This window comes from Porites lutea, chromosome 4, assembly GCF_958299795.1.
Source record: "Porites lutea chromosome 4, jaPorLute2.1, whole genome shotgun sequence".
Classification (NCBI taxonomy): domain Eukaryota; kingdom Metazoa; phylum Cnidaria; class Anthozoa; order Scleractinia; family Poritidae; genus Porites; species Porites lutea.
In genome coordinates this window covers 32,869,952-32,890,834 of record NC_133204.1, presented here as the reverse complement: position 1 = coordinate 32,890,834, position 20,883 = coordinate 32,869,952, and the positions used below count along the sequence as shown (strand labels likewise).

General features: G+C 40.0%; 3 protein-coding genes across 3 annotated transcripts; 1 reads left to right on the top strand and 2 right to left on the bottom strand.

The window, feature by feature from the left end:
• Positions 1-998: 998 nt before the first annotated feature.
• Positions 999-2,550, bottom strand: LOC140933337 (uncharacterized). Its single transcript, XM_073382873.1, has one exon. It carries the CDS (start codon positions 2,223-2,225, stop codon positions 1,005-1,007), a length of 1,221 nt encoding a protein of 406 aa, XP_073238974.1. The 5' UTR covers positions 2,226-2,550; the 3' UTR covers positions 999-1,004.
• Positions 2,551-2,767: 217 nt separating this feature from the next.
• LOC140933343 (fructose-1-phosphate phosphatase YqaB-like) lies at positions 2,768-6,090 on the bottom strand. Its single transcript, XM_073382884.1, has 3 exons — positions 5,472-6,090; positions 3,735-3,882; positions 2,768-3,076 (listed from the first exon to the last, which is right to left on the bottom strand). Exons 1-3 carry the CDS (start codon positions 5,848-5,850, stop codon positions 2,917-2,919), a joined length of 687 nt encoding a protein of 228 aa, XP_073238985.1. The 5' UTR covers positions 5,851-6,090; the 3' UTR covers positions 2,768-2,916.
• A 2,062-nt stretch (positions 6,091-8,152) lies between these two features.
• Positions 8,153-19,143, top strand: LOC140933333 (cilia- and flagella-associated protein 58-like). Its single transcript, XM_073382867.1, has 18 exons — positions 8,153-8,301; positions 8,410-8,493; positions 8,704-8,919; positions 9,755-9,903; positions 10,245-10,317; positions 10,437-10,520; positions 11,779-11,973; positions 12,405-12,702; positions 13,307-13,389; positions 13,494-13,586; positions 14,054-14,251; positions 14,911-15,261; positions 15,437-15,542; positions 16,182-16,299; positions 17,229-17,340; positions 17,418-17,495; positions 18,040-18,320; positions 18,721-19,143. Exons 1-18 carry the CDS (start codon positions 8,296-8,298, stop codon positions 18,839-18,841), a joined length of 2,646 nt encoding a protein of 881 aa, XP_073238968.1. The 5' UTR covers positions 8,153-8,295; the 3' UTR covers positions 18,842-19,143.
• Positions 19,144-20,883: the final 1,740 nt, after the last annotated feature.

Genomic DNA, 20,883 nt, shown 5'->3' with positions numbered 1-20,883 from the left:
CCAGGACAGAGGAGTAGCAGTCCTCAGTCGGGAAGTAGTGCTAGTGGAACTAGCACTCCGACATGCGAGATTGCCAGCACTTCCACTGAAGGAAACACGAAGCAGGACAAGAGACAGGGCAAGACAACGCAAGACCGATGGACAGAGAACCAGGTGAAATACCTTGTGGATCTGTGGGAGGCGAATATATCAAGGTTGGAGAGCCAACAGTCGAGGAAAGTGTGGGGTGAAATCGCCACTAAAATAAACGAGCAATTCGACCTAGCGCGCCTTCCAAGTCAGTGCGAGAGAAAAATTAAGCACTTAAAAAAGAAGTACAAAGAGGCCAAGGACTGGAATCGATCGCAGACGGGAGGAAATAATGAAACCTGCGAACATTTTGATGTCTTTGACCGCGTGCTCGGAGGCAGGGATGTTGTTACTCTGAAGCACGTGCGGGAAACTGCAAATGCAGCAGCGAAAAATAAGGAGAAATTGCCTGACTCGCCTGCTGGTGACGAGGAGGAGGGATATACCTCGGATCAGGCAGAGGAAGCCCTTCAAGCAATGGGAATCAAAGTCAAAAGCAGGAGCGAGAGGAAGAAGGGAAAAGGAAAGGGAAAAGGGCGCAAGAGAAGCCTGGAGAACGACGATTCTGAGGATTTTGCTAGATTTACCGAGAGAGTGGAGCGCCAGGGTGATAGATTGGCAAATGCTGTAGAGCAAATGCAAGAAATGCAACGAGAGCAAACTCAGGCCATGACTGGTTTCCTCGCTGCTCTGACCAAGGCTATAGAAAAAAATTAAAGGCAACAGTTTTCGTTTATCCTTATTCACTTATCCTGCTTTGTAAACAATTACTCTGAAACTGCAAAGAGACAGTAGTTCAAAGCAATGCTATATTCTAGCGTTTATAAGTTTTCGTTCCAGTTTTTTTACAAAGTCTATATGATCAAGAAAACACGAACAGAACGAAAATAGCTCAAAACAATATGTTATTGTTAAGAGATCAATGATAAATAAAATCACATGGCAATGTACTCTTTTAGTAGTTCTCTGATATCGTCGCCATCCCTCAAAACATTTACATCATTATCATTTCCTCCGTCGTCGTCGCCATCATCCCATTCCCATTCATCGCCGGCATTAATGCAGAAATTGTGTAAAACAGCACATGCTACAACTGTATCACTCACAGAACTAACCCCGCTTTCGATTTGCTTTGTCAAAATACGCCAACGACTTTTCAGAATTCCAAAGGCGCACTCCACGGAAACTCTGGCCGAGGAAAGTTCGTCATTAAATGCAATTTCGTCGGGATCTTGCGTTCCTTCAGGGTAAACTTTTTGTAACCAGGGAGCCAAAAAATAAGCGCTATCGGCCACCAAATATGGACCAATCTCTCGGCCGAGAACATTCATAGTAGGACCAGTCAATAATTCTTGGTTCTCGCATCGTCTGTAAAGGCGACTGTTCCGTAACACGCGTGCATCGTGCAGGGATCCTGGAAAGCCAGCTGCTACATCTAGGAATCTTTTCTTGCCATCAGCCACGGCTTGGACGATTATATCGTAGCGCTGGAATCGACTGAAGTAGTCGACTCTGCTGTCAGTAGGGGCTTTGATCGTGACATGTGTGCAATCAATTGCACCAGCCACATTTGGAAGATCAGAAAGCTCTTCGAAAGTTTCCCTCGTTTCAACAACTTGAGCTTCAGTTTCAGGGAATTTGATATAATCATGTTTTATAGAAACCAGTCCTGTAACGACGTCTTCGACGGCCTCGATTACTGTCGTTGTCCCAACGTTAAAACCAGGCCCAATCGAAACGTATGTTCCTCCATGAGCTAAGCGCGTGAGCCCAATTGCCAATACCTTTTCTGGCTCAATACACCTTCTAAAACGAGTGTTTTGTCTTGTGATGTATGGGCGAAGGACATCCAAAAGCAAACGAAAAGTAGCTCTTCTCATTCGAAGCTGTTTCCTGAAATATTCGTCTGGGATTCTTGGGTCATTATAATGAATATCAAACCATGAATCGGCGGGTCGAGGGAGAACCCAAAAGTACGGATGTCCACGCCGATTTCGTCTTCGCCTTCGAATCTCGAACAATCTCAGAAAAGCTCTCCCCTCTAGTTGAAATTGAGCAAGAGACAAAATTATCAGCATCATCCTCAGCTGAGCGTACATCTGAAATTGTAGGACAAATGCTGCAGCTACAAAAAGCAGAAAACGTCTTGGGATCATGTTGTTATGAAATATGATTTCCCGCCAAGTATTGGATAATGGAAAGGTCACAAGTGTGACGAAATGTAAACATTTCGGATTTGTCCAACGTAAACAAAACGTTAGTGCGATGGAGCGTGGACAACAGACAAATTGTCAGCGGACAAACTTAAAGCCAAATCCTGTGGAGTTTGCCCCGGGACATTCGAAATGTCTGGCTCTAGTGCGATTCGGCCCTTAGTTTTAAAATAAAACATATAAACATGTTCTGTCATCATAATGAAGTTGCACTAAACCAATAGAAGAGTTACAGTCTAAAGGGACTATGCCACTCTATTTGCTATCTTTTTGAAAAGCTAAAAACTTTTTTTGCATCAATTGAACTCCAAAAATAATGGTTTGTAATTTCAGCATATTTTTAGGGACTGTGAAAGTGTTTTCTTTTGTTTGTTCTGAAAAATGGCAAGGATGGACTTGGATTGAAACTTTTAAAAAGTTGCGCCTGTAAAAAGCTATCCCTGTAAAATTAGCAAAAAAAATGGATAAAACTGGTTAGTGCTCCCTGATAGCCTCCCTCCCTGTTTGATATTTCATAACTCTTCACAGGAGCATTTTGTGTATGGGTTAAGGCATTATGACTTCAGCACAGAATTGACATAGAACAGCAATATTCTCGTGAGATAGCCCCTTTAAAGTGCAACAAGTTGACGTTTTACATAGTGAAGGCTCTATATCTTAGGTTGTGAAATTCATTGGCAGGATTTTGGATCATGAGTCCATTCTCATCTGTTCTGGTAGGGTAACCCTCCATTTGTCGAACATCAATTACTCTGTAAAATCCAGCTTGTCTAATTGCTTCTAGACCAATGTCCCTAGGAAATAAATACAAGCAAATTAGTGAATGCTGATTGATGATCAACAGTGAATCACATTCAAAATATTTTGCAGCCACTTGAAACTTGGGATTTAAAGGTCTGTTCAGTGATGTCAACTTTTGATATTGTGCCAAGGTGAGAGGACAGCCACCAGCTGTTAAGTCAAAGAGTTTTGTGGTCTTTCCTATTATGAATTGTGATTGATGACACTGCATTGGTCATAGAATTAAAATCAATATTCAAATCCTTCATTTTATTTTAAGAAACAAGGCTAGTCAGGAGTCAGGGGTATAAAGTTTGATCCTGCATGCATATATAATTTTTGTTTGCCTCATGGTGCTTAATTGCTACAGACGTCTGTTTTCAAAATATCCAGGTGAAATAAACAAAAAAACCTCTGATACCGTGGGGTAGGTCCTTTTGTAACAAAGCCAAAAACAATATTAATAAAGCCATTGACAAAAGCACTTAATTTAAAGTACTGAAAGGAGAAAATACATGGGTTATTGGATCAGCAAGCCAATATTGCAGGGCCCCTAGGCTAAAATTCTAGCATCAAAATAATCATTCAAAGTTGAAAGATTTTCAATAACTTTAAGTTGAACCGGCACATAAACAAACAAGCCCACATCTTTCAGATTGAAATCTGACTTACGTATCCTCAAAACCCCAACATTCTTCTGGGCTGACTCCTAGTCGCTTAGCTGCTGTAGTGAACGCATCAGGCTTTGGCTTGTGCTCTGTGTAATCTTCATTGCCCAATACTACATCGAATAAGTGATCAATTCCAGCTAGCTTGAGAGCTGATATAAAAAAATGAACAAACAGGTAAAAAATAAAAAAAATTATCATTGTCGTTTTTTTAAGAGTTATACGCACCCATGGATGAAACAGAAATAAAAGACTTTAAGAAACCCATTCACGTCCATTTGAACTTTCACGCGATTATTTCAGCTCGCTTAAATGTCTTTCCCGGTGTGTTTAAGTAGCTCACAAAACGTCACTTTAGGAAATTTCACGTCGTAGTGGTGCAGTGACGGCAAAGAGACGTAGCAAAACGCGTGATACGTATGTAAAATTGTGGTTTTGCTTACTGAACCGGTTACGAACCTAATACCTTTGACTTGTTCACGTTGCCGTCGCCATACCTGAGGCTGCTTTAACTCCCTATTGCTCAGGCTTTTGCTCTATTCAGTCGAGGTAGAAATAGTCTCGCGTAGTTGGCTTTAAGAACGAGGAAAACTCATGTTTTCCTCTTGATCGCGCGCTTACTATACTTGATGATCGAAATCTCTGTGTAGTTACAAAACGACGCGAATTTGTATCGAAACGACCGGTTTCCTTTTGTTCAGTTCACTTTACTGAAGGTTCTTTCTTTAAAACTTAAGTTTAGTTACAAAAATCTTAAAATTTTTTGTAGGTAAAATTATTTTTTACTGTTGCTTTAAACCAAAATTAGGAAAGTCCTAGTGTCGTTGAATAATTTACGAAAATACGAGTTGAAATGAACTATAAACATACATGTATTTGTCACGTCCCGCGTTGAAAAATACACATCTTAATGAATTCTGCACCTAAATATCAAGTAAAGTTCATAATTTGATAGAAACACAAAAAAATATTGAGATATCCACATTTTAGGGGTAATTTCACGCAGTTTCTTTCACTGGGATTTTACGTGCAAAACGACTCGAAATGTTTACAAACCTTCGAACCACCTGGTGCGCTAACCAATCAGATCGCGGAACTGGCACACACCCCCAACACGCCTTCATGAATTTTCCAATCGCAGAGTCATCGTCGGATGAAAACACGGAACAACAAATTTTGTTTCCCCAGCGAAGCGCATCCAAATCAAAGTTGTCAAAAATAACTATAAATTTCCAACAAAAAGGATCATAGAGGGGAATAAAACGGTCCTTTAACATAAAAATGCTTTTTATTTCAAAATATATGCAAAATATTTGTCTCTCAAAAGAACATGACAGACGCCTTTGTAATTATGTGGACTTTGAACTCGTGCGTTTCGCTTTGAACATTGTCGGTAAAATGATGAGCTGGAAGTAAACCACACGCTAAAAATTTCTTCCCTTAAGTGAGGTAACTCTCCAGAAAGGATTACTCTGACTAGATCGTACTAAAGTACCCGAGAAATGATCATATACAATTCAAAACAATCTCCCAAGAGGGTATGCCGGGGGCGGCGGCAGCTACCGCCTTTAACATGGCATTGAAACTGCTTGAAAGTACACACGAATTTATTAAAAAATTCCCAGTCAGAATGTTAAGAAAAAGACATTCTAAAGAATTTTCTACAGCTTTGGTTAACTTAATTTACAATATTTAAAAACAGGTAGTTAAAACACCAAGCTCAAACTTATCGATCCCTTACCTTTCTGCACTTGGGCGCGCGAACTTCCCGAAGCAACGGCGGTTGGAATTCCCAGTTTATGGGCTTCTTGAGCGAATCGAACAACACACTGGATCGCTGTAACAGACGTTAGTCCTTCTAGAAAGTATTTCCTTTTCTGGTCGTAAATAGCGCACGGATCTAGCTTGATTCCTTGCTGCTTTGCCAGAACATTGATAATTTTTTTACCGGGCACACCCGCTAGAGTATAAAAGTCTTTCTTGCGAAAGACAAGACCAGTTTCGTTGCATATTTTGCACCATGCTCTCCAGTGGATCGGCATCGTATCGACAAGAGTCCCATCGCAGTCGAACACCAAGGCCTTTACACTTCCAGGTATGAGACGTGAATCAGGAATCATTTTGTTCGATCGCGAGTCAATATCGATGAAGTAAGTTACCTTAGATTAATCGTTCGATCCCTTCAAGATATTTTTCCATCGACAGCGGTCACTTGAGAGATCTTCCTTGACCCTCGTTAGGGCTCTAGATGGAATATGTTGGCGTAAAAATGCACAAGATCGACGAGGAGGTAGCCCTCCACTGTCGTTGGGAAAGTTCACTTTGCCTTGCACTTTGCCCTTCCCGACACAAAACAACACTTATCGACAATGCCATGTGCAAAACCATGACGTCATATGTCGCAGCCAATTGGCCAATGCGCATACAGGCGTTTTCTATTTATATTGGTGGGTTGTCATCAGTTACGTTTCTATGACATTGCGAAAGTTTGAAAAAAATGGTTCATCAAAAAACTTGACATATAAAAGTAGAATGCTTTTATTGTCATCGGCACTCACTCTATTCCCTTAATCTTGTGTCTTAAAAGTTCTCCAAGCCATACATCCATGGTCATGTATCTGTTATTTTCCGCAATAAACAGATAATATGCAAAAGGTAAATGAACCGGAAAAACCCACTGTCATCCAGCAAGTTGTTATATTGCATCATCCCCCACTTTCACTGGCAACTGATCCTCGACAGTTTGATAAGAAAACGGCATTTTTTATTCTCATTCAAAAATAACTTATTTAAACTTAAAGTTTTATACTTAACCTCATTCTGAATCCTTGGTATGCAACCATGTAACATCGGTCACGGTAAGGGTCAATGAAATAATTTTTTCCGAAAGATTTACATAAAAATGGAGTTCAGCTCCCAGGAGAGAGTAATGCTTTTGCCGTTGACCACCAAATGATGTCAGTTTTGGAATGAAAAGGGAAGAATCCTGGCAGACTCTTATATGAAAAAGACGGGTACCGCTTCATCGTCAGAGTTTGTTTTGTTGTTGTTTGTTTGTTCCTTTATCATGTTTCATAGTCGACATTTCTTTACGCACGACCCTATTAAACGAAAACTTTAATGCAAAAAACAATGGCTTTCCGTCTAGCTTGCACAGCTGGCGGTTATTGCTGGAAAGGGGCAGGGTGAGTGAAGCGAACTCAATTTCGCCGCTCGTTCGCGCGCGCTTTCATAGTTTTGCCGCTCATTTCGGCTCTCGCCAGACAAAACCACCAGCTACGCCGGCTTCTTTCTGGGTATCCTTGTCACTGTCTTATGGGAGTCTTCCTCCCGGGGGAATGAATAAACAACACTGGCATCTGTCTTTTGGGACACGTCTATTCAGGGGACACTAAATTTGGCCAGGAAAAAAGTTCACATAATCTTTGTATTTGTTACCTCTATTGAAGGGACACGTCTTTTCAGGGGAAAGGGAACAGTTTTTCGGGGTCCTGAAGCCCATTCAGGAGACACCTTAGCCCTCAAAAAGTGACTGACCGCAAAATTCGTTGATAAGTTTTAGTATTGAATGTGTGCGATACGGGCACATTCATTCACACAAACATTCAATTTCTAATGTTTTTGTTTTTCGTGTTATATCATTTATGCTTTGTGGAAACTTTTAAGGCTCGGAAATTCAGCATGGAATTTTCTGGGGGTTAACGTTTGGTCCAGGGATTTTTGCGGGTATGTTGGAAGCCCCAGGGATTTTTGGGGGGTTTTGATTTATGCCCCATTCGATCATCCCGTCACTTCCGGAGTATCCCCCTTCCCCCACCCCCGGGACTACAGAAGCGTGCAGTATGATACTATAATAAAGGGGCAATGACATCGGTCGAGATGACTTTCGGGTGACTTCACCGTAAACCCTTTTGCATTTTGGAGACTCAACAATTCACGCATTCAATGGGATTTGCAAAATAAAAAAAACAATAACAACCCGGCAACAAGCTAAGCCTTCCTGGTTTTAATTTGAATTCAGTAACACAAAGCTACACTACTTGTCTTATATATAAATAAATATAATCTTAAATATTTGTAAAATTATGGCAGTTTTAAAAAGGCTCTCTAAGTTTTGCAAAGTTGTATTTTTCGAAAGGGATTTTTTTTTTAACCATACGTTTAACCTTCTGGCTTTACTCGGGCTCAGCACAGGATACGAACATACGAGCAGGATGAAAGAAATTAGCGCATTAAATCTTTCTTTCCATATGAAGACCCATGTCCGGGATAAAGAGTAGTCTCAAGTCTGACTTTTCTTTATAAAAATCCGTCCAGTCAGGATTACAGTGTGGAACTCGGCTGCCGACAACAATGCACGTTCTGCGGACCTACTTTTCTTATAGACCGAGGAGGACTGGATACGGAAATACGGATGCAGTTTGTTCATTGGTAACCATAGAAACAAATCACCAAAACCCATCCGCCATCTTGATAAACGCAAACGACACAGAAAACAGCAATCACAAGTAAGCTTATTACTCGTCTGTGATCGGACTTGTAGTCCGTAAAAGTATAACACGACGATGGAGGTAAATACGCTTGTTTGCGATATTGCTATTTCAGTTATTGAACATCTGTGAGCTTTCGCCAAATTAAGTCTATCATGGAATGTTGATGGCAGGTTACATTTCTTTCAGACGGACAAAAAATCACAGGAGATCAAAGAGAAACCCGCAATCGAGGAAAATGCATTCGAGGCACTCGAAAGAGATTTCCAAGAGGTATGAGACTGCCGATTTTATTAAAGAACGGGATTATGATGAACGCATTTATGTTTAAGCTTGATACTGTATTAGCTAGTAGTTGGCATTTGCAGTCGGCCAGTTACAATCTGCATCTCTGGGAAATCTGAACAAATAAACTTATGGAGCGAAACCGTTCCAAAATGTCATTTGACCTTTTTTAAAGCTAATCGTTTCTAACTTTTGTAGGTTCTTGGAGAGCTCATGGGAGATAAAAGCCTCGAAAAGTTTCGTGTGGAGTATGAGAAGTTACACAGAGCTTTGAAGAAGTCTCATGAAAGCGAAAAACGTTTGATGCAAAAATGCAGGGAGCTGAACGCAGAGATTGTAGCAAACGCTTCCAAAGTACAAACGGCTTTGAAACTTTCGCAGGAAGATCAGACGACGATTGCTTCCCTTAAAAAGGTAATCATTTTCGAAAGTAAACGACCCTTGTAAAGACTGCTGTTATCACATAAATTTGCTAACTAGTTGCAGAATGGTTGAGATCCTTCAGCAATAAAATAATACTTTTTATAATTCAGTTAGCCTGCATCACAGATATAATCTAACCCCGGGAAGTAACATCTGTGCAGCCCTAATATTACCAGTAATATGTTTCAAATTTCCCATCAGCCTGAATGGCAAATGGACAGTGGCATTTTCAACAGCCCAACCATGGTGTATACTCAAATCCTGGTACACAGTTGGGGATCCAGAACAAGGATTTCGGCACTGCCTCACAGACGGACTTAAAAAGATGTTTAGTTCCGTCTGTGGCGCAGACCAAATTCAGTGAGTGAGCTTAAGAGAGAAACATCCATCATTTACATGATGTAGTGATCTACAAGTAACAGCCAATCAAATCATTTACCACTCATTCCGGGAAAATCACGTGGCCTCCATACACAATTAGCGATGCCGAATCGCAGATGCCCCTTCTCCAATTTTTCTTGAGAGAAGGGGGGTCTGTACACAGGCTAGTGCCAGTAAGAAGATCATATGTCGGCAAAACTCATTCCAGCACTATTAATAAATTGTAGAACTTCCTTGGAACGTGTTAGTTTAGTACCAAAGTATCAAGTTGTAACAGTAAAGGAAAGTCTTAGCCTAGTTAAATGTATTTTACTTTCATGCTAATCAACTTTTGAAAGTGCAACTGCTTTTAGAAGTAGGTAAATCAAGCTTAATTCACAAAGTGCTTTAAGAATTATTGCTTGTTACCATTCTTAGTTTGTTTCTATTGTTTTCTTTCTCTTAGGAAATTGAAAAAGCATGGAAAATGGTTGATGCAGCACATGATAAGGAGCAAAGAGCAAGGGAAACTATTCAGTCTTTGAAACTTGAGATAGCAAACCTCAGTAAACTGGTGGAACAGGGAGCAGGCTTAACTATGGGTCAAGATCACAGGTAATGACAAAAAGATACAAACTAAAAGTGTATAAAAGAGTGTGTGTGTCCAAGTTTGGTTGTGTACGTCTGCACGTATTTTGCAGTTAAATCCATTCCTTTCTAATGCAGGTTCAGAGCCACCTTAAATCTGTGAAAGGTGAAAGAAATATACTAGTGCTATGGTGCTTTGTTATGTTAGAATACAGCCTTTTTAATAGCCATGTTGGCATTTGGTTCAATGTATGACCTTAGGTGTGCTTGCATTTTAGTTGTCGACTTTTTTAACTTAACATGCCAGAAGACAGGTTCATTTGACTGTTTTGTTAAAATTTTATGTTATGTTCGCTTTTCAATTTTAGTGTTAATGAGCTGCTCAAAATCAAAGATGAGCTGACAAAGGAAAGAGATGAAAAATTGTCTGAGATTACCAAGGTTTGAATTTTTTGTTTTGTTTAGATTCTGACTTGTTAATTTGTGTATGTCTTATACATGTACATGAATAACTTGATTGTAATTCCTTGCTTATGTAAAGTCAATGTTAAATTTTTTAGATGAGAGAAGAGCTCTCTAGTGCAACTGCAAAACAGCAGAAGGCTGAGCAAGACAGGGAAGAAGCTGAGATGAAGATTGCAGAAGTAAGTTACATGTGCTCATAAACTCATAACCCTATCCACAGGTACTTACAAGTATATTATACATGTAGTATACAAGGTACACTGTAGACTGATATTAGTGGTGTGCCGATCATCGATTATAATCGATCATTGATCGCAAATCTTTAAGCAACGTGACAATCGATTATGGATGATGACAATCAATTATCCCGGACAAATGAAAAAAAATTATTGATGACAAATAAAAACTTGTAATAGCAGCTTCCACTGACTACCTCTTTCTCCTACGTTTCATACATTTTTAATGTTTTCCAAAACTCGGTGAAACACGCTGGCGCCAGACTAGATTTTGCATTTTGCATTTAATTGTTCAGATTTGATAGCGCATATTTCAAACAGAAAAAACTTACCTTGATTGTTCTCTTAGAAATTATTCTAAATTAGTAGCTGGCCATAAAATACATTTTTAGATCTACTACTGTGATCAGAAAGGTTACAAGAGTAGATGAAAGCAAAACAGATATAAACAGCTTGCCAAGATCGAAGTGAAACTCAAGTTTGTTCCCAGGGTCTTCTTCTCGTTGTCTTAATATAAGTTGTCCACAGCAAACAAGGTGGCTGAGTTCTTTATCAACAGATTTTTATCAATAGTTTTTTATTGATAGATTTTCCAATTATAATCGATGATCGATGGGTTGGGTCAATCCGATTATTTCCAATGACTCGATGATAAAATCTCAGCCGAATCCCTTCACAAGTAAAATAGCCAACTGAATCACCACCGTATAAAGGCTTTACAGACTCAGCTACATGGAATGTACTCATTTGCAAGACAAAGTGGCATTGATCTGTTTTGGTAGTGAGATTGCCAATCTACAGTTGGCTACACACATTAAAATCTACTTGAACAATAATTTCATTCCCCAAGGCCAATCTAAGACCATGCTTTCGAGGAGGATATGATACTTTGGCTGATGGTTTGTTTTCCCAGCTCAGAAATTTATTGAAATGGTTAGTATTTGTTATCATGTTAGCATACAAAAAAAATATCAAGTTTTGCATGTAACTTATGAATAATGTTGTTACCTTAACGGCAGTTGTATGTGTTGCAGTTATTTTTTTATTTCAGTCAATTCTTGATTTCCTTTGTTTTGGGGTATGGTAATGTATGCCAATGAATTTGGAGCAAAGGAAAAATAAAAATTAACTGCAACATATGCATTGAAGGAATTAACCTTTAATAGTTGTTTGGATCTTCTCTTTTCATTTTGAACTCCAGCTTAAAGAAGACATTCAAGTCCGCAGTAATGAAGCACAGCGAGAAGCCAGGAAAAAGGAGAAAATCGAAAAAGAGTTAAAGCAAGCCAAGAATGACTTGGAAACCAGAACTGCCGAGTTGAAAACAAAATCGGGCAATCTTCAACGAGCACAGGAAGACATAACTAAGCTAGAACAACAACTTAAAGAACAAAGGGTAAGTTCACAACAAGATAAATTGCATGTTCGAGGTCGGCACTTCTTTGAGGCTGGGCGCTTATTAAATTTTCACCATTCTCAGCAAGTGTAGTGGTATATTTTCCAACAAAAAAAATAAAAGCTAATTACAAAAAGCAAAGATGCAACAAAGCAAGGTTTCTGTAAAATACTTTGAACAAAACTCGGTCTTCGGGAGGGTCTCTTATCATCTCTTATTGGAGTTTTTGTTGGAGGGAGTGGGGTGGGGTGGGTGCTCATTCGAGGCTGGGCGCTTATTAACTTTTTCTGCCTTTAGGATGGGCGCTTACTCGAGGTGGGCGCTAATTCGAGGTTGGGTACTTAATCGAATAGATACGGTAATGCATGAATCCATACCTGCCTTTTTAATACTGAAGTTCTACATGTACACATGTCCTTTTCCTTCTGCAGATACTAAATGAAAAAGCCATGAAAGATACAGATCTGCTGAACGCTCGACTCACCAAAGTCCAACAGGATTTTGATCAGCAACTGTTGAACTGTGATCAGCTTGCAACGGAAAATACACAAAAAGCTGCCGAGCTGAAAGCCAAAGAAGATGAAATCAACGGCCTTAAACAGGACACAGTCCGACTAACGAAAATGAGAGAAGCAATCCAAAGAAAGCTTCGAACCATTGAAGATCAAAAAATGGAAGTTGAGCAGCAGAAGGAAACACTCAAGGGGCAGATTGCAGGGTTAGAAAAAGGTATTAAAACTTGAGAATGTTTCTGGGAGTTTTAGGAAATAGAAGGAGTACATACCAAATAGACCCGTCCACTTATTGATGACTTGAAAATAAGCGTGGTAGATTTTTGCAGCCTGGTTGCATATATGATCGCTGTGATACTGAAAAAAGTTCTGATCCAAGCAATCGTAGAGATTGTAGCAGCCATGTAGAATTAATTAAGCCTTCCTTAATGGCCATTTTAAGGTTGTGAATAAGACTGGATCGGTGTTGTGTCAGATTGCAGGCATTTTCATTCAGCGATCGTTGTTTAAAACTGTGAACAAAGATAAGGTGCCGGATGAGGCGAAGTTACGGGATACAAGCTGTATGATTCTCGGTTAATCTTCCCTCGTTTTGATTTTTATATGACGTCAAAATTAATACAAATGTATTTGTCGCAAGAAAAAATGTGTCATTAAAGAAACATTTCAGTGTGGTACTGCGTGATTAATTTAAGCGAAAATAGGCGATATTTTTGCACAATTCATTTGCTCTCTAACGTTGCCCTATCACAAGACAAGTAGTGAATTTGAATGTATTATTTTGTTCCCTTACTTCAACATCCACGCACATTTTTTTCCAGAACTTGAATCAAGCAAAAAACAGGCTGAAGCCGATAAGAAGGCCATAGACGATCTTGTTCGTGAGCGAGACATCCTTAACAAGGTGGGTCAATATGTCCGTACCTTGTATCTTTCCTAAAGCTTTGCTTTCTCTTCTAGTATTTATAAATTCTAATACTTGTTTGATATTTGACTTTTTCGATGCAGAACCTTCTCAAAGCAGCTGGCGCTACACAGAAGCAGCTCGGCCTTGTACGGTTACACGAGCAAACCAAGAAAAACTTAGAGCAAGAAATTCAGGTGAGAATACAGTCGTAAGGAATATACTTTTTCTGTACAGACAACAGCATAGTTTTCTCGGGAACTTTGGTCAAGATTAACGTTCGTACGGTAGCTCTTACAGAACCTTTGTGTGTGTGAGCCGTAAACAAGATACCGTGAAACCTCTATTAAGCCCCCTCCCAAAAAATCCCCATTTTTCAGGAAAGGAAAGTTATTAAGCCCCATCTCTTGAAAGCTCCCTCATCTCCCTCCTTCCCGGGGGCTTAATTTAGGATTTACGGTCTGTGATGTGCAGTATTTCCCCTTGACGACTTTGTTTGAAAGTATAAAGCTGTCGCTGACCCCGTGAACCTGGCGTAGCCGTTGTCACTTCACACAACATCCTGCTGTCTTCTATCCATAACTTGAAGTCTTTTGAATGATTTTAGCTGTTATCATTACCGCCCTTTTCGTGCCTAAACATTTTAATCACTTCGTAACTCCAGAACTACAAAGATGAAGCACAGAAGCAACGCAAAATTATCTACCAACTGGAAAAGGAGAGAGACCGTTACATCAACGAAGCCAGCGAACTGACACAGAAGGTTCTACAGCACATGGAGGATGTTAAAGTCCGTGAGATGCAAATCTTTGATTACAAGAAGAAAATCGCTGAGGCTGAAACGAAGCTGAAGCAACAACAGGTGCGTTTTAATTCATACTACTTGAATTGCCATGGTAACCTGAGCAGGAGGCTTCTGTAGGAGAAAAGAACCTCTTACTGAGAAGGATTAACACTTCGTTTGTTAGTTTTATAATGAGGAAGTTTGCAAACTGTAACCTTTAAGACCTACGGCAATTGCCGCTGAAATAAATGTGTACGTTCATAAAAGACCTTCTGTAATAGGGATCCATAGGCAGTGAGATCCGCATACAGTGTATGCATTGACTACATTGTAACGCTGAGCTCTGTTGATATGCCTGGTAATGGCAGTCAGCTTATCCCAAGGAGATAATGGAATGGAAACTGGATTTTATATTTCATGGATAAACATTTTCATGTTACTACCCCTCACCCCCTGTACACCGGCTAAAAAACGTAATAATATCCCTGGCATACATTAAAGGATGTGATAGTTTGGGTGATTTATTTCTTACGCCCCGAAGTAATGTGTCGGTTTCTTTGGTTGGAAAAATGGAGTCTTGAAAAATGGAGTAGAAGACCCCTTTTGAAACTTCAGTCCATCTTTGTGTGTTAGTTTGATACATTTTTTTTGCTGTTGTTGTTCTAGATTTTCTTTTTTTCATTACTGTATGTAAAAGCAGGCGATGATGATGTGTATGATATGTATTTAATCGGTAGAATCTGTACGAAGCCGTGCGCAGTGATCGCAACCTGTACAGCAAGAACCTTATCGAGTCCCAGGACGAGATCACCGAGATGAAACGCAAACTGAAGATTATGAACCACCAGATCGATCAACTGAAGGAGGAAATCATGGCTAAAGAAGCGGCGCTTGTCAAGGAACATCTGGAGCATCAGAGAGTTGAAAAGGAAAAGGATGCATTGAAAGCTGAACTGCAGCGGATGAAGCAACAGGCTGCGGAATCCAAGGCTTACATTGAACAACAAGAGGTTGAGGAAAGGAAGCTGTTGAAGATCATATCAGAAGCTGATGCTGAGAGACTCAGACAGAAGAAGGAACTTGATCAGGTTGGTTCTTACTCCCTGCAAGCAGAGGCCCCGCCCCTCACACTTTTTCTCCTTTCGCGTGCGGCTCTCGCGTGACTTCTCGTGACTCCCGCAAATGGAGAAGTTGCTCGTAGGCTATTTCTTGTATGGCCCTTGTTGCACGTTGTATGTACTGACTCCTGTCACTCTTTTTTAGGTGATTAGTGAAAGGGATATATTGGGAACACAGCTTGTAAGAAGAAATGACGAGTTAGCCTTGTTATATGAAAAGATAAAGATTCAACAGTCTACTCTCAACAAAGGTACGTTTTTCTTAATACCCTTTTGAATACCGCCTCTGACCATTGACATAAACTAAAATATAGACATTGTTGTCTCCAGTCGATACATATGTAAAGGTGCGCACGAGCCAAAGGCCCACACGGCCGGTTTCCGTAGTATGAAGCAAGCCTAGGAGTATTGCTACTCCTGGACTGGATGCTAGTCCATCGCAAGGTTACCCCCCAGCAGAATGTCGCCGGTACCGATTTATACACCTGGATGAAGAGAGACAAACTGGAGTAAAGTTCCTTGTCTAAGGAAACAACGCGACGGGCGAGGTTTGAATCCAGAACCTCCAGATCCAGAGTTCGAAGTGTTAAACGGCCGGCCACACACGCCTCCACCCAGTCAATGCATAACACCTGTTTTTTGATGAAGACAGCAATGTGCCGTTATATTAAAGTTTTCTACCGTGAAAGCCTCCAAGTGAAAATACAGTCTTCTTAAAGCTTATGTATTGAAAAAAAAAACCGTCAGCGCATCCTCTTACTAATGCAACTAGCAATTCGCAACCAAGTGTTTTTACTCGCAGATACCATGTTGATATCCGCAGCGTCTCCTTGTAGATGCTTGAACGGGGTGACAAGTTGTTCTTTGTTAATTGGGTTTTGTTTTTATAGGTGAGATTCAGTACCGACAGAGGCTGGAAGATATTCGACTGCTTAAACTTGAAATCAAGAAACTTCGCCGTGAGAAGAACATTCTCACAAAGAGTGTGGCGAATGTGGAGGACTTGAGGTAAACAATATCAATGATGTTGTTTATGATCTTACAATCCCAGACAAAAGTAGCTGGAAAGGTAGTACAAATTAGTAGTAGTCTAGTTTAGTCCTCAAAAAGATAGTTTTCTGTTTTGCTAAATATCCCCCGTCCCCTCTATTCAATATTGGGATATAACAGGACAATTAGGCGCACAAACATAAGTTTTGCTCAGCATTGGGTCAGGGACGGGGAGAGGAAGGAAGAAAGAGGTTAAAAAAGCAACCTTCCCTAAACTTTTGACGATGACTGTCTGAGTACAGAAAATTAACTTTAAACGCTTATATAACGTGTCGTTTTTAACATTTGACTGAGATATCTCGCCCTGGAACTGTGCTGTTAATGTCCTTTCCACGCTAAATATAAAATGTAATAAAGGTTACATTTCGGCAAAATCATAACTTTAAAAATTTTGCATCTGACGTGCATGACATTTCATAGCGTGACCACAAAATCAAGTTGGGTCCAGTTGGAATAAACATTGTCGTTGTAGCCAACAGCGTTACAGACACCAACGTCACAAACACCACAAACCAACTATGAAAGACTGTTAGGCAAACAAATTTTCAAAAGCTACAATTGCACTGAATCTTTTTTAATCTACTTTAAGTTTGACCATCCGTGCCGCCTCCTTAGGTATTGCGGTGTGTTCTTTATAACCTTTTTCACGATGCTCTGAGCAGTTATTTGTATGGTTTCTGAATTTAACGAAATTTTGTGACAAAGCTCTTTTAAACGAGTACTTTGTACTCAGGGCATAAACGCCGGACGTTTGAGTCAATGCACCTGTTGACCGACGGCTATGCCATTGTGGTAAGTTATGATCTTACAAGGACGAAACAGCTATCCATGGCTACCACTGTTTGATTGGGTTTCTAAAAAGGTATCTTCTTTTACTGTTCGTAAAGGCGGGAAGTTTATCACACACAGCGTGAGCTACTCAGAGAGCGAACTAGATGCAAGGCTCTGGAAGAAGAACTTGAAAACCCAATGAACATTCACAGATGGAGGAAACTCGAGGTACGGCAATACCCTTTTGCTGCACTATTGAATTCCTTGAGAAAACCTGTGCTAATTTCTTCTATTTCTACTTGTAGGGAAGCGACCCCAGCACGTACGAAATGATCCAGAAGATTCAGACCTTACAAAGACGATTAATACAAAAGACGGAAGAGGTTAGTTTACATCGCTTGGTCTTGCGCGCGCGAATTGTCTCATAACACGCGCGCGTGCTTAAATTTTCTGACGTCATAATAAGAAGACGTTCGCATCTTACGCACAAGAGCCAGAAAATGAAGTCTTACATTCTCGCTAAGGATTGATACCTTTGTTGTGTTTTCTACCCTGGCAGTGATTTTGATGCTTCTCTTTAAAATCCGCTGAGCGTGAAACGTTTGTAAAAGAATTAGAGTTCTCTCAGGGGGCGACCACTCAACTGTGGAAGGCAGCCGTGGCCGGGATATTTCAGAAACAAACACCTTAGAATTACATTACGTTGGTAGTCGTGGAGATAGTGCCTTGCCCAAAGTGCATCACCCATTCCCCTCTTAAAAAAATGAGTGATCAGCCCCGCCCTAAGGAGTCACATTCAGTTGGGTATGATGTGTCTCTAAAAGTAGTGAAGTTCGTTTGAAAGTGAGAAATCGTTTGCATTAGTTTATCTTGTACTATTTAGTCATTTGCCGAATTATTTGGACTTATATATCATTTTTTTGTTAGGTCGTGGAAAAAGAGCTCCTTATCCAAGAAAAAGAAAAACTTTACATGGAACTTAAACAGATACTCGCTCGACAGCCAGGTCCGGAGGTCGCTGAACAACTCAGTATTTATCAACAAACACTCAAAGAAAAAACCAAACAAATGAAGGGAATGTCATCGGAACTGAACATGTACGAAGCGCAAGTTAAAGAATACAAGTACGAGATTGAGAGATTAGCAAAAGAACTACAAGAGGTCAAGAAAAAGTTTTATATGCAGAAAAGAAAAGAGCAGCAAGCAAGGTACACTATCCACGTCTTACGTATTTTGTTAACGTATTAGCACTGTACCAGTTATTGTATTCGACTTAGATTTGCTTCTTTAAGCTTGGGTGTGACCTCGAATAAAGTTAGTTCACTAAAGATACATGGAACATTCTTGTCTATATTGTTTAAAGTCCCTCGTTTTGTTGGGACGATCGTCGAGATTTAGCGAGTATCAGATCTACCAGGGAGCGGAGCCTGTGGCGGGGAGGGGGAGCTATAAAACCCGATGCCCGCACGCCCCGTTTGAAACCAAGTGGCCACCTATAAGAGCAAGCGCTCTCTATCTCGACGATGTTACAGAAAAATAGGGGACTGTAGACAGTCTATCTTGTGTCATGCATTCAGATTTCTCATAAACGTTCCCCTTTTATTTCAGGGAGCGAGATCGCGCTTACCAACAGGCTGCCGGACCTGCATTCTCTCCTCAAAGATCAGATGGACCAAGATTTACTGGTGGAGGTTTCAATCTAAAGCCACCTCAAAAAGCTGCCGCTTAATATAGTCGAACAATCTATTTGTAAATAGTCTGAATAAATCTTTTGAAACTGTACATAGAGTTTTTAAACGTACCTTAAATGAAATGTCTATATAGAGAATGAACTCATAGAAGGAGTATGCTCGATGCGTTTTAATGTTTGGAGACTGTTGTCATGAACGTTGGCAAAGGTTCAAACAAGAGACCAACACTGAGGATTTTATAAGTAGAAAATCGTTTGACTATCATTCTCGCACGTTGTGTTGATTTATTTTGATTTTAAAATGATTTGATTATACATAAACTATTTATACATGCCGAGAATGTCTTTCTTATGTCTCCTTATTGGATACTAAAAGGAAGCTTGTAAAAGGGTAGTTCTCCCGAGGCCCCTTTCAAATTAACTGAAAGACCACACCTTTCATTCTAACAAAGTCATTCACTAATTGCAAGGACAACAAAAAATGGTTCCTGGTTTGACAAAAGACGTCTTGAATTCTTAAAAAAGTTTGGAAAATAGAGATAATGTCCGGAAAATGGTACACCAAGTGCTTAATAAGTAATATTTTCCCGTGGTCAAATATTATTCAATCCCGCCCGTACCAAAGACATTTAATCACGGAATGAGAAGTTTGTTGGTAATGCACCGTGGTTACTGTACATTCGTAGGGCATCATGAAGGAGCTTGGTTACTGCAATTTTTATATGGTGTCTTCCCCTTATTTGATAATCTTCAGTCTGGATCCAAAACTTTGTACGAACTCTGTATTTTGTATTCTGTTAAAGAGGACAACTTTCAAGCATTGTACAAAGTACTAACAATTTTAGTCCTTAATTGGATTAACCAACGGGTCACTAAGTTTAAAAAAAAACACATAACTGATTCAATGAAAATTGCTTTTGGGATTGAGAATTGCGCACTGAAAAGCTTTTGTTTGGTGATCACTCAAGCAAATCATTGTAGTGAGTTCCTTATGCCCAACTGCTAATGATTAATCTCCAAAGCAACTTTTTTCAAAACAGGGATATAGCTGATTCAAAGACGATTACTATTGCTTGGTGGCGTTGAAATGAGTTCCGTATGCCCAATTACCAATGACCAGTTGCCAAAGCTACCTTAATTGAATTAGGTCTAGATATACTTTGAACTATCTGTAAATCAATCAGCGTTCTTTGAAAAGCTTGTTCAACCACAGTTTTCACTTCAAGGTAGCTTCACACATACGGTATACTTTCTGAAGACTTAATCTTTTTGGTGTTAAACATCTTTAGGCGTTACCTTACAGTGGGACTACTCGAACCGAAGCACTTTGAAGATTATCTAATCACAACGTTTTTGAAAACAAACGATTCTCTAGTTTTTTCGAAACCGACCAGTAGGTAAAAGCGCACCCGAGCCAAAAGTCCAAACCGCCGGAGTTTATCGCGCATGAAGCATGCCTAGGAGTATTGCTACACCCCCCTGGACGGGATGCTAGTCCATCGCAGGGTTATCCCCAGTAGTATGTCGCCGGTACCCATTTATACACCTGGATGAAGAGAGACAAAGTGGAGTAAATTTCCCTGTCTAAGGAAACAACGTGATGGGCGGGGCTTGAACCCCGGACCTGCAGATCCGGAGTTCGAGGTGTTAACCACTCGGCCACACACGCCTCCACAGAAAACGGACCAATAACATTCATGTTTCCTGAGAGATCAGGTAAGTTCAAACGGTTTTAAAGTTTTCAACGGTTGTATAGTTGTTGAATTCTATTGATCAGTTTGCAAAAATATTTGAGCATCTTTTGTCTTCAAAAAACACGGTGATTGGATAATCTTCTTTCAAGTGCCCCGGTTTTAGTAGTCGCACGCCAATTTCCTCGCGCAATCGTAGGCAGGTCTTAAGCGCCCTATTAGCAAATTTGAATGAAATATTCTAGTGCCCTAAAAGGAGGTTGGTCTTGAGTACAACGAATAAGAGAGAAAAAGAAAAGAAAACAAAGGGTAAAAAATCTTTATTAAAATCTTTGAAACAACTCGCATCTCATATCTACATACCTAAAAAACTGGCATTGAAAATTCAAT

Excerpts from the sequence above, each read along its gene's own strand:
- LOC140933343 (XM_073382884.1), bottom strand. The coding sequence starts at position 5,850 with ATGATTCCTGATTCACGTCTCATACCTGGAAGTGTAAAGGCCTTGGTG. Across the intron at positions 3,883-5,471 it reads GCGCGCCCAAGTGCAGAAAG|CTCTCAAGCTAGCTGGAATT; the intron begins GTAAGGGATCGA and ends TTTTTATATCAG. Across the intron at positions 3,077-3,734 it reads TGTTGGGGTTTTGAGGATAC|GGACATTGGTCTAGAAGCAA; the intron begins GTAAGTCAGATT and ends TTTATTTCCTAG.
- LOC140933333 (XM_073382867.1), top strand. Across the intron at positions 11,974-12,404 it reads AACAACTTAAAGAACAAAGG|ATACTAAATGAAAAAGCCAT; the intron begins GTAAGTTCACAA and ends TTCCTTCTGCAG. Across the intron at positions 13,587-14,053 it reads ACTTAGAGCAAGAAATTCAG|AACTACAAAGATGAAGCACA; the intron begins GTGAGAATACAG and ends TCGTAACTCCAG.
- LOC140933337 (XM_073382873.1), bottom strand. The coding sequence starts at position 2,225 with ATGATCCCAAGACGTTTTCTGCTTTTTGTAGCTGCAGCATTTGTCCTA.